The sequence below is a fragment of the Patella vulgata genome, chromosome 1 (assembly GCF_932274485.2).
Source record: "Patella vulgata chromosome 1, xgPatVulg1.2, whole genome shotgun sequence".
Taxonomy (NCBI): domain Eukaryota; kingdom Metazoa; phylum Mollusca; class Gastropoda; family Patellidae; genus Patella; species Patella vulgata.
This window is the reverse complement of record NC_065879.2, coordinates 24,376,247-24,389,115: the sequence shown is the minus strand read 5'-3', so window position 1 is coordinate 24,389,115 and position 12,869 is coordinate 24,376,247. Positions and strand designations below refer to the sequence as shown.

Here is a 12,869-nt window from a genome sequence, read left to right as displayed (position 1 = left end):
GTTCAATATCAACTCCTCTATTAATCACTACACTGCACCTGGTGTCAGTGTAAAACAAACTGACATCTGACTTTAATAAGATACAACAGCCACAAAACCCCCTTGTTAAAGCTTTCACACAACATGGATTATGTTCTTTAACTACTTAGTGATTTTTTAGTTAAAATACATACATGGGATTGCATGCATATCTCGGTCACCACTTATTCACTATTACCACCTCCCCTTTAATAAGCAAGCCAATGTTGACTGTGTGATGACAATGTGGATAAGCTGCTACATAAAAGCTGTTTCTGGAAGACCGATGTCTGTATTTCTTTCTTTTTCTTACGCTGGCGATAGACAATCTCTGCCCCTCCCCCATTTTTAAAAATAAAAAAATTGCCATGAAAGTTTTAAAGTAAAGTGTGCTACAATGAGTTTCTGTAATAAGTAACTGAAAACAAACAATTGATTTCAATGCTTGATGTGTTTATTTTTACAAATATTTATAAACAATTTAATGTTCACCATGACATATTCTAAAATGGAATATATGATCATGAAGCTACATGGATGTAGTTGTACATTAGTACTTTGTTGAAGACTATAAAACAGTTGATAATTGTGGGAAGGGGTTTTGTTTACTGACGACCAGTTTCTTATGTTGATGTGATATGTAGCCTTTTATCTTGTTCTGAAAAATAAATAAAATAATGAACACTGACTTTACATGCTCAAAATATTTCATATTTAGGGTGTTAGCATTTTTCATCTTGGCAGTTTAGCATTAAACTTATATGGTGCAGGTGTGCAGTGCAGGATTTGAGATTATATTTAAAATTCTATTTTTACCTATTATTATTAATATTGAGTACTAATTGTATATTATGTAGACCTCCTACCATTTTACTTACCAACATGATGAGGTTTAGATATCTTATTTTGTATCTCAAAAATATAACGTACCATTACCAAGCCAAAACATGCGCAGAGTCAAACTATGTCCAAGCCAAACAATGACACTGGACTAGACACATTTACCTTCCATTGTCTGCCTCACAAGCAGAAGAAGATTGAAAGAGACTATATGTGTAGGATAAAGCACGAGACTGAGGTTATGCTGGGGAAAGAAAGACTGAAGAAAACAACCCGAGAAAAAGAAAAACCGAGGCCTATCGGCCTCAGTTTTTTTTTTGAGCGTTTTTTCTGAAGTATTTCTTCCCCAGCATAACCGAAGTCGAGGACTTTATCTTGCTTATAAACCGTTTATGTTTACATGTAAAGTGAAAATATAAGTAAAATACGAGTATAATCTGGAAAATTAAATTACGTATGTTCGGGTATACTTCAACGGCAATATTTTATTGGGTGTAAATATGTTGGCAGTATAAATATATATTTTTGATTTTTTAATAAAATGTAATAAACATTTTGTTAGAAGGGCAAGAAAAACACTAAATCTAAATAGAATATTCCCTGTGTCATGTCGTCTGCAGTAATGTTAAATATACATCAAATTGTTGATTGGTTCAATTTTGCACGTGCAAATCACGGGCGACCTTTTCATTAGTTTGGCTGGCGTACGCACTGTTCACAATATTATTTGAATCGCGAATGGTTGCATAACGCCTGTTAATAGGTAATTCTTGATTTAAATTCAAAGAATTTGTTATGATGTCAAATGTTTTCTGAAGAAGACAAAGAATTGTTGTTGCAAACTGTAATAGCTGGGCCTAACAAGAAAGACGAGCATGAAAATATCAAAACAAACAGATATTTGAGATATGGAAACGTGGTGTTTTTGGGAGTGATAAACAGGCTGTTTTGCTTGACACTATCTTCTATCTTACTGGTAAGATTATCTTCTAAAAACTAAAATTTAAAATAGAGGGTTAATACTCGAAACGAATGATAATTTTCCTTTCATGAATTTTTACATACATGTATATTGATTGTTCTGTATTTTAGACGAATCGATTCAAAATGAATGGTGTGTGTGTGTGTGTGTGGGGGGGGGGAATTCAAAGGAGAACTAACTTCAAATACAATATTTTGATAAATTTTGCAGGTCTGCATTTTTTACTAAGAGGGGACAGGAACATGAATCATTTAGGCTATTTGATAATCCGCAGATAACCGGACCGCATATGGATAGTAATGGGAAGAGGTAGTTGCTGTACAAAGAGAAGGTATCCAAGACGAATAGCGATGGGTTAAAGAGCCGCAAAAGTGGACCAAAAATTGTGCGAGCATATGTTATGTCCATTTATTTGAAAAGTATAAATCACTTCGGTAGGTAAACTGTATCATTAGACATGAAACACATTCAAAAACAAAGAAATAATTCGTTTGTACAGCAAGCAATTATATTAGCTAAAGTAAAATTGTCTTCAGGAAAAAATAAGTTCCATTCAAAACTCGAATCAAGAGGATAACCAGGTCGAACTTCTGGCCTTTAAAGTGGTAGGACATTGTGTTAGAACATTGGCGGAGAAAGTTCATTGGGATTTTCCGACGTGGTTTCCCCTCGTCAGTGGTGCAGGATGGAGGACCGACGACCAACCACACAAGTCCACACTCGACGACCAACTACAGAGAAGCATATTCGACGACTCGTCGCAGGACGCTGCACTCGACGACCGACTTCAAGTGAAACTTGACCAACCCCTGGAAGTCCAAAATGCCAGAAATACAATAACCTTCACTATAAATATAAAATAAAGCATATAATTTGTGTTGTTTATTTCCCCTTGTTGCAACTGACTTTGTTTCGATTCCCCAGATGTACGTGGCAAGGATTTGGGGTCGCCTGTCCAGCCCCGTGGGTTTTCTCCGGGTTCCTCCCATGGCTAAAGACCCTACGCGCAAGTGAATTATTGATATAAAACTGAACCATATGTTAGTCCCGAAATGACCTGGTTGTGTCGATTGGTCGTTACGCCCCCACCCCCTCCCCCCGCACACATGAGTTGATTAATTACCAATTTCTTGAAATTCTTCTCATCGCAAGTCCGTGTTCATGAGCCTAGTCGGGACAGAACAGTAGGACGTTAAACCCAGTATCATTTCTTATTGAAAGTTGGGTATCTTTAATGTCATACACGATAGTGCTTTTTGGCGATCACATAAAGTCAACAGATTGTTAAAACTCAAATTTTACCTGCTATCATGAGTATATCCCAGAATTCCCGTAAGAAAAACCCTATTTCATGTTTTCTTATGGGAACTAAAAACCTACAGTGGAAGAATAACCCGGTACAGGTTTAAAGAAAAACTTTCAGAAGAATAACCCTAAATTCCCCTATATATATTCAAAGCCGCCCCCGACTTTAAGATCGCAAGTTATTCCGGGCATAGAATTCACCTCAAAGATCAAAGAGATTTACCAGTATAGGTTTATAATATCATAGAATAAACATACCTCAAATATAAGGTTAGCCAGAATACATTCTGTTTCATCATTATCTACATCTTCAACTTCCATCATTTTTAAGACAGCTGTCATAGTTTCTATAGGAACCAGATGATTCTTATCACAAATTAAATACCTGTAATATATCATAAATTACAGCATTTTGTTTTACAAATTGACAGGCCTTGAATTTAAAAATTCTATAGAAAAATGGATCTAGGAGGCCTTTTATTTCTTGCGATGAGATTTTTCAAACAGAAAATAGTGCAATATGAGTAGCAGGGTTTACCTCAGCTGCTTCGATTTTAGTTTCATTGCTTGTTTTTCGCTATTTCACCACCTTCATCTAGCTGTGAATATATATATATATATATATATATATATATATATATATGTATATATATATATATATATATATATATATATATATATATATATTTTGATGCACAATGTAATATAACTTTATGAATACAAAACTTTTACTCATAGTAGTCGCTTATTTTCAATCCAACACATGTATGCTCATCTGCTGCATCGAGTTATAAATACTATAGTAACTACAGCGATATTTGATGCTAGATTACCAGTTATAAAAAATAATGTCATAAGATTTTTATTTGTATACTGTAACAAAATCATGATTTATGACATTTTCGTGGTGTATATAAGTTGATTCGAGTCATTTTTGCTTCAGTTTTTAGTGAAAAAGGGCCATTTGCTTTCATATGGACACGTGGGTGGATAAATAATGACACATGATTAATCACCTCACTCCCACTGCTAAAAAATAACTTACACTTTCTTAAAGAGATTTCTGTATGTAATGACCTTAAGTTTCTCTAGAATCAAATAAATTCCACACTTGATGAAAAAAGCCTCATTCTCATCTAATGCATCATTAAGTTGTAATAGATTACCAGAACTGAAATAATTAAACATTCTCTATAATTATAGTGCAATAATTTAACTATTATGAGAGGATGTTATCATACATAGCTTTTCCCTTAGCCTGTTTTAGAACATTACCCCATCATGCTGTTTTCTAGCTAGAATGCACATCACATTTCTGAGAAATCTAGTCAAACTGCACCTGAGAACATGATTTATTATATGCAATTTAAAAAATTGAACTGAGAATTACCACAATAATTGTACTAGAAAATGAAAAATCTCTTGAATTGAAGAAAAGAATTCAAGTTTAAATCTATGCAAAAAAGTTCTGAGCTTACAATTGAATGTGCTCTCCTTTAATATTCTCAAGGAAACACTAACAGACCAATCTCAATTGACTAGAGTACAGTTTATAATTAAGAACTTGACAAATGAAGATCAATATCTTAATGTAGAAAGCAAATATGTTACTAAGGAGATAATTATTTTGCTAGTTTCATCACATACAAACTAGTGCTACATATGAACAATATTAGATAGATTCAGACAGTAAAGTCATAGCATTCATATTTGCCCCTTATGACAAGATCTCAAACACCTACACCTGCAGCAATATGCTCATTTTACACTGACTTCCTAATGTCTGTGTCTTTTATTATTTTAGATCTTATTGGTCAATTCTAATGTTCTCATTTTTCTATGATTTACTTTACCTCACTGCTCTTGCCACATTTTCAAACTGTAGTAAGTCATATTTCCTTAATAAAGATGCTTTAGGCATGTGACCCTGTTAAGATTTAAAAAATGCATTAATTAAATTTACAGAATGTTTGTTGGTATGAATTGTTTAGTTGAAAATGATATATGTTATAAGGTATAATGTTTCACACACAAATATTTTCATATACCAGTAATAAGAACATTTGATATATATATATATAAATTCAAATTTTTCATAATAAAAAAACATTATTTAAATTGTGTACCTACATAAATATGATCTGAAAAAATTAAATAAATAAATCTTACATCTACCAAAAAATAATGGTTTAAATTTACTAGTACTTACTAGTAACATTTTAACAGGAATAAGGTATATCAGAATTAATCTTTTGTTCTTTTTACTCTTCTTATGACATCTTTGAAAAGCAAATGTTAGATATTCCTCCGCTGTAAAAAAAACAAAAAAAAACCCACAACATATTTATACATTAGTATATCAGTACTAAAGACCATTTGTATCTGAAAATTTGTAAGAGACAGAGAGTTTATTATCCACTCAACACAAGCTAGGTCTTTTCGGGGCTATTATATGATTTACGTCTATTTCATTTGCTCATAGGGGTCTTCAGCAGTGGGAGGAAACCAGAGAATCCGGGATAAACCCCATGAGGTTGAACATGTCAGCCTACTCCTTATCACATACAAGCTGGGAATTGAAACCATGCCGCCAAACTCAACGACACCCTATCCCCCTTATCTGTACGAGAAATGACTACTTTAAAAGAATATAAGTGACTACATACCACTTTTAAAATCACTGTCAAACATGGCTTTTCTTCCAACATAATATCTTAAATACAAAACATTTATATTTATAATAAATTTTATAATGTTTAAAGATACATTATGTAAGATTTAGATTAAGAGTTGGTCGTTCTTGCTATAATAGTTCAAAAATAGATAATGCAAAATGAATACTGGTATATTCGAGGCTTAGCCTGCTTCTCCATTTTAAGTTAAATCATTAAATGGCCAAACTATTCTAATCTAGTTAAAATCTCAAGTATCTGATGGCATCGAGAGTTGATTATGGATGTGGCGAGATCTTCTTAAGCATAGTAAGGGCATAGTGGCCGGAGGTCATGGTAGCAATGGTAGCCCATGATCCCACTATGCAGGTATGGTGCATATAGCGCGGTCGTATCGGGCACAGTGTAGTGGAAGCGTATTAAGAGCGGGGAGAGATTGGCAAGAAATTGACCACACACCCATCACACTCCCATAACAACGACACAATGCGCTCACTATGCCTGGCGCGCTCAAAACAAGTTCTTAGCCATGTTTTATATAATATTTGAGCCTGGTGAGCTTGTAGCGAGGACTTCGTTATGTGTAAAATCAGGCTGATTTTTTAAATCATGGTGTATGAGTGAAGGGGATATAGCATGAGAAATGTTTTTTGTCAACAGCAACTCTTCATTACTTGCATGTAGTCATCAGGGGTAAAAAGGCGCTGTTGGCGCAGAAAACTGTGACCCGATACCCTGACCCGAAAATGGACAGTGTGAAGAGAATGATCTAACCATAATTACCAGAAGAATGATGACCTAACCCACATAGCTTTGTTATGTGAAATGCGCTTTTGAAGATAACAGTGATCCAACCTACTTAGATCCGACTTGTTTAATAATTAAAAGGAGCTAGATTATATTTGTAATGATGTTCTATTAAAAAATCTATAAATAGCTTTGTTCTATTAATAGATATCGGTAAGAACAATATTGCATATCAATGGTCATGAATTCGTTAATCGAAGCATGTACTAAACCGATTTTTGGAAATTTAAGGGTTGGGACACATTGGCATAACACCACCCAACTGATCTTGCAATAGATTGCCTTACGATTTTGGGTCGCAATACACAGCTCAAGTGTTTACATCTTACTTTCAAAATAATCATTATTTAAACTACCAGTACATAACAAACCTGAATGTGATGAGTTGTGAAAGTGAGAATTCATCTTTAATAGGTAAACTGTCGATAGCCCGAACGAGGGGTTTGCACAGGTGTAATTTATTAATCTGGAACATAAAATCATTTTATAACAACATCTTATCCATATTTTTCAATATTTGTTGCTATGAAAAACTACGCTCTAAATATGGAGGTAAAAAATTTTGTGAAAATTGCCACTTATATATAAAATAAAATAACGCTTATCCTAATGCATCATTTCATTAAATTTATTAAAACTTTATCTAAAAAACTAGATATAAATACCTTGAAATATATCTTGAATAGCTGATTAACCAAATTTAACATTCCCCATTTTTTCGAATCTTCTAGCGAAGCTCGACTGGAACATAACATGAAATAACATCAATTTCAAATATTGTACATGTAGTTATTAGATTCTTTTATCAATTCGTGAGTAATGAGTAGTTATGATGTAAAATTGAATAAAATTGTTTTATCTCAGGCAATATTTGTAAAGAAGAACATACTTGTCACTAGCACAAACTCGGAAACATCCCATCAATAATTCTGCTGCTTTCTCCAAATGTTCACCAGGTTTACCCTTTCGTTTCGACACAGCTTGTATATCAGCCTGCAGTATATACAAACAATCATACAAACAATAAAATGTACAGGAAAAGATTTCAGGGCTCTTGAAATGAAAAAGTTTTAAGCAAACATGAAAAATAAAGTTTAAAGATAAAATCCCAGGAAGGTATGTACATGTATAGGGTAGTTATAACTGATAAAAGAAAGGCATATATATTCCTTGAAAAACACTAAAACACAATACCAGAAAGTAAGGGTGTCCCTAACTATCTAATGGCTAACGGTTGTGAGAACATTAAGACTTAAATGTCTAGTAGACTCTACAATTACGAAGGAAAAATAATTGGCATAGTATATTCCTAGAATTTACTAAGGCATCAATATTTATGGTAAATAGACAGCGACTATCAACAAGCTGAGCACGAATTCTCCTTTATTCAAGTCACATGACAAACGAGGCTTCTTAAAAGAGATTATAGAGTCAGTGGGTAGTTTTCTTGAAACTAAAATGTTTTGAAAGGGATTGGAAGCAAACTTTTGATAGATAAATGAGTTTGAATATCATCAAATCCATGAGATAATTTTGTTTTGTGTTATTAACTTATTAATGTTAAAAGGTGTATAGCTCTATTTCTTGGAACCTTGAAATAGGTAAAAATGGTTCTAAAAGCACATATTGATGTAATATAAATGTATGTAAAGTGATATTTACCATGACATGACGACAGACAATTATGTCCCCACTAAGTAATCTAGTAGACAAATACGATAATAGGCGATATGACATTGAATATGTCATATATTATCAATAAATGAGAGGGAAATATAATATAAAGTAATAACAATAATGCAAAAAAAATAGATCAAAACATATAAATACCAGATTTATATTCAGTTATTTTCAGTGACATGCTAGGTACCACGTCTGCCATGTCATGTGACACAAACATGACTTCTTTTCTGAGATTTTTTATTATAACAGGGGTATACCCTCGCGATAACAATGTTTTGAGAAGGATTTGAAGCAAAATTTTGATAAATTAATTAGTTTGAAATGTTTTCAGTCCAAATATATCATCAAATCACCCAGTTTGTATGTGGGAAGGTATCTTTAAATATTGGATATTAGGATCTTATCTTTTCACGGCAAGATAACAACATCAATATTGATTGGAATTGAGCAATATTGAATTCTGATTCATGTTTTTAATTTCGAAAATTATGGAAAAAATTGAGTTAGATATTTAGCTCCTTTAAATAACCAATCTGATCGTGTATTAGCAAGGATTAATAGATGATATTTGAAAGTATTGAAGCTAGCTAGCATCATCCTTTTCACACATAGAAATAGTAAACTCTGTATAGAAAGATGAGTGTGATAACACAACAAGTCCCATATAGAAACAATGATCTAAACGTGTAATGAAGAATACACATCTTATATATAACAGGTAACTTACACTATTAGCAAACAATCTAAGATCTAAACAAACAGCATACATAACAGGTAGTGACCAATTCTCTTCTTTCTGACTTTGAAATACTTTGGTAAAAGCTGTTTTAAATGTTAAGAATTAAAAAATAATGAGAGATGAGTTTACACGACTGATACCATTTTTGCCAACTTCTCAAGGTGTTTCGTATCAATCCACAATTCTTTTATTGTTATTTACTTAAATCACAGATCATTTCAACTTAAATTAGCAATTTAAGACATTAGCTGAGACATTGTGTTCAACAGTCGTCAGCTAGATGGAACTAAAATTAGAGTTAAAAAGGGAATCTGGTACACTCTGTTGCTTGAGTTAAAAGGGTCGGACAAAGTAATTAGATCTGAATACATGTACTGGGTCATAAAATGATGCAGCTGGAGAGATTAAATTATAAAATCAATTTTATTCTGTTTCAGGATCTCATCTCAACAATGGATAAAAGAATCACAGTTGGCATATGAATTTGGAATTTAATGTCGAAAAGATTTTAATTCAGGACAGGTTTAATACTGTTAGTAATTTACGTCTCTCTATAGCTAGTTTAATTAGCGTTTATAAAGGATATTGTACTACAGCTGCCTGACAACCACAAGCCTGTATAAAATCATGGTTAGCAACACACCAACAACATCTGAAAAAATACACAAACTTTTATTGGATTAACTGTCATTCAGATGTAAATATTATGATTCTCAGAATTGTAAAATCAGAAAGGAGTCAAACATGTTCTTGTTACCGTGGTGTGTCATTATGATAGTTTTAAAATAAGCTGTGATTAAAATCTATGATGGTTATATTAAGGTTTAACAGATAATCTTCAATAATTATTCCAAAACAGTATCTTAATTTACAGTTGAACTTCAGTTTAAGACCAATCTCTACCAAGCATGACAACATAAAAATAGTAGAAATAGAAACCATAGTTGGAAGGACAGCATGTCATGACCTGATGTATGAAAACGTCAGCAATTCAGTGCTATATAAATAATGCAGCTACAGAACCAATTATGAGGATTCATAATTTTAGCCCTTTACAGTAGTCCATGGGCCATTACACTCAAATGAAGAATCTAAGCTAAATCAAGCAAGTCAATTATTTGTTGAAATCAAATTTGGATGTGATTTTAGATTGAGGACAACGACAACATCCAAATTGTCAAACATGACATCATGAAATGAAGACAGAATTTGTGTCTGGTGGCAACTGGTACAAAAAGGGCAATACTACATATGTGATAGAACTGGTTAAGCACATTCCAAATATAATTCTAACACAAAGATCTTCTTTTTCTACAAAGATTTGAAGAATCAAAACGTAACGTAAAAAAAAGGAAAAAGTTATCCTTACTATTGATGTAGAGAGATAACAAATACACAGTTGATCCACTATCTTTGGCTGCATTGTAGTGAGACACATAGATATTATGCTCAAGGACATCAATGCAAATACTATTATTGAAGTTCCCTAACTAATATGGGGGTTGGATGGCCGAATGGTTAGCGTGTGTGCGTTGTATCATAAGGTCTGTCATTGAGTCAACTGGAGTGGTTTCGATACCCCGGTTGTACGTGACAAGGAGTAGGGTCGCCTGTCCAACCTCATGGGTTTTCTCTGGGTCCTCCGGTTTCCTCCCACAGCTAAAGACCCTTAAGAGCAAGCGAATTATTGAAATAAAATTGAACCATATGTTAGTCCCGAAATGACCTAGTTTGTGTTGCGTGGACGTTAAACCCCATTTCTCTCTCCCCCCCCCCCCCCCTAACTAATAGATATTTCCTTGATTTTGATGTTTGTGTATTTTGATTTGATAGCTTACCGTAAATGTGCAGCTACTACTTCATCATAAGGTGGATCAAAGAATCGTTGACATTGTGAATCAGGATGTTCGAGCTGGAGACGTTGATTAGCTACATGAGGATGTTTAAATGAAAGTAATTCCTAAAATAAAACAAATGGATAGAATATGAAGATATGTAATATATCTCTGGAACAGAAAGTCCTACAATTAGTACAACAATTTTTTCTTTGAAAACTAAGAATTGAAATTAACTGGATAGTGGTGGATTCAAAAATCCTCCCTGATAGTGCATAGAAAATGAATAACGTCAGGCAGGCAAACATTACTCTTTGCCCCTATGACATTTGACTCTGTGACAGAACATACATGTACATGTATGATCTAAAGCACACACACTAGACCATGACTCTCCCAACCATAACCCACCTCTATGTGATAAAATAACTTACTGAAACTTTGTAACCATTTTTCCTATCTATTGCATCTTCAAGCTACAAGACAAAGAAATTAAATTAGTGAAAAAGTTACACAAGTGTTGTAATATAGCTTCAGTATAATAAGTAATTTTTTAGTCTGACTTTTTACTCCCCCGAAAATGTTTCTGCTACTGTTGAAATATATTATAAATCAAACTTATTTACAACCAGAATGCTCATCAATTCTATTTGTGAATCGAAAACAAACAGACTACTCAAGGACCACATGACATTTCGGTCCCACAACATTTCTGACTGACGACCTTTCAGATTACAGCAAAAAATCTTACTGACGCTTCGAACTCGGGATGGTAACATTTCAGACTTGTGTAAGTGATGTTTCGGACTCGGGTAAGTGACGTTTCGGACTAGGGAATAAGTTCAAAGGATGTAGGTAAAATTTTCGGTTCGGCATCAAGTACAACATGTGGATCATGCACTGTATAGATCTCTAAAGGAACGGCAATATTTCCAATGTTTAATGTTTATGAAAAGAATGTTTTATATAATATGCATTTCTTTGTAGCTGTGCTTTTTTTTTGTATTTGATATAAAAAAAAAAGTAGCTAATTGAACTTATGTGAAATATAGGCCAATTCAAAACACGAACATATTGCTATGAAACATGTGGTTATTAAAAGGCTCTACCAAACGATAAAACTTTAGTTGCACTTACAGTTCTTTGATAATCATTGTTTTACAAGTCCCTAGAAATTTTTAACGATAATCTGCACTTTGACATGCATTTCTCAAAAGCTTGCAATAGAAGACAGTAGGCCCTACCGATCAATAAATTAGTATGTACAAAGAAAAGTCTTTTCGCAAAATATTAGCAATGGCAATGACCAAAGCGGGATAATTAAAACTGATTTAATGATAATTCTGATGTTATTGTAATACAGTATATAGTAGTATAGGTGCAAAGAAATCTTTCGGTTCTTAATTAAGTTGGTTTATGAGGAAACACACAAGTTGTCAATCATCGATAAATGCCCCATTCTGTTTCACGTAAAAGACATTTAGGCTTTCACAATTATAAAAACATCGCCAGTGATCGGTCAATGAAGCTCGTCGTTTACTAATTCATAACATAAAAATAAAAAACATTATTAAACTAAACAACGAATGTTAATAATACGTCAAACTGAGCTGTTATCCTCAATCAATTTCAAAATTACTTCCATAAGATTTACATGTAGTGTTACAAAATGCACCACAAAGTACGGCCTTATATCCAGTAATAATTTTGTTTATATCAGATACAAAAGATAAGACCACAATAAGCATAAATTGGCAATAATTACACTTTGAAAATAAGAGGCTTGAGAAACGTGCGCCATCTTGAAAGAGTTAGCTCCCTTTATAATAGTATTCGGTAGTTGCAAAAACACAAGTCAATGTCCTGATGTCTATAATCTATAATAAAACTAATATCCATCTTTTTTTTAGAGTTGATTTTGGTGAATTACAGTATATGTACAAATAGCATGTAAAATTTAGTGGAAAAAAATATTTTCAAATCAGCGT

General features: G+C 33.1%; 1 protein-coding gene across 1 annotated transcript; it reads right to left on the bottom strand.

The window, feature by feature from the left end:
- Positions 1 to 454: 454 nt before the first annotated feature.
- Positions 455 to 12,693, bottom strand: LOC126826067 (PCI domain-containing protein 2). The gene is made up of 14 exons (XM_056099245.1): positions 12,647 to 12,693; positions 11,316 to 11,357; positions 10,885 to 11,006; positions 9,633 to 9,698; positions 9,035 to 9,131; positions 7,514 to 7,617; positions 7,290 to 7,365; positions 6,996 to 7,090; positions 5,812 to 5,858; positions 5,355 to 5,455; positions 4,999 to 5,072; positions 4,191 to 4,316; positions 3,404 to 3,530; positions 455 to 676 (listed from the first exon to the last, which is right to left on the bottom strand). Exons 1-14 carry the CDS (start codon positions 12,680 to 12,682, stop codon positions 587 to 589), a joined length of 1,203 nt encoding a protein of 400 aa, XP_055955220.1. The 5' UTR covers positions 12,683 to 12,693; the 3' UTR covers positions 455 to 586.
- Positions 12,694 to 12,869: the final 176 nt, after the last annotated feature.

Bases quoted from the DNA above. Each gene is read 5' to 3' on its own strand.
- LOC126826067 (XM_056099245.1), bottom strand. From the start codon at position 12,682: ATGGCGCACGTTTCTCAAGCCTCTTATTTTCAAAGT. The intron at 11,007-11,315 runs GTAAGTTATTTT...GTTTTATTTTAG, and splicing joins AAAATGGTTACAAAGTTTCA to GAATTACTTTCATTTAAACA. The intron at 3,531-4,190 runs GTAAGTTATTTT...GATATATTACAG, and splicing joins AGAAATCTCTTTAAGAAAGT to GTATTTAATTTGTGATAAGA.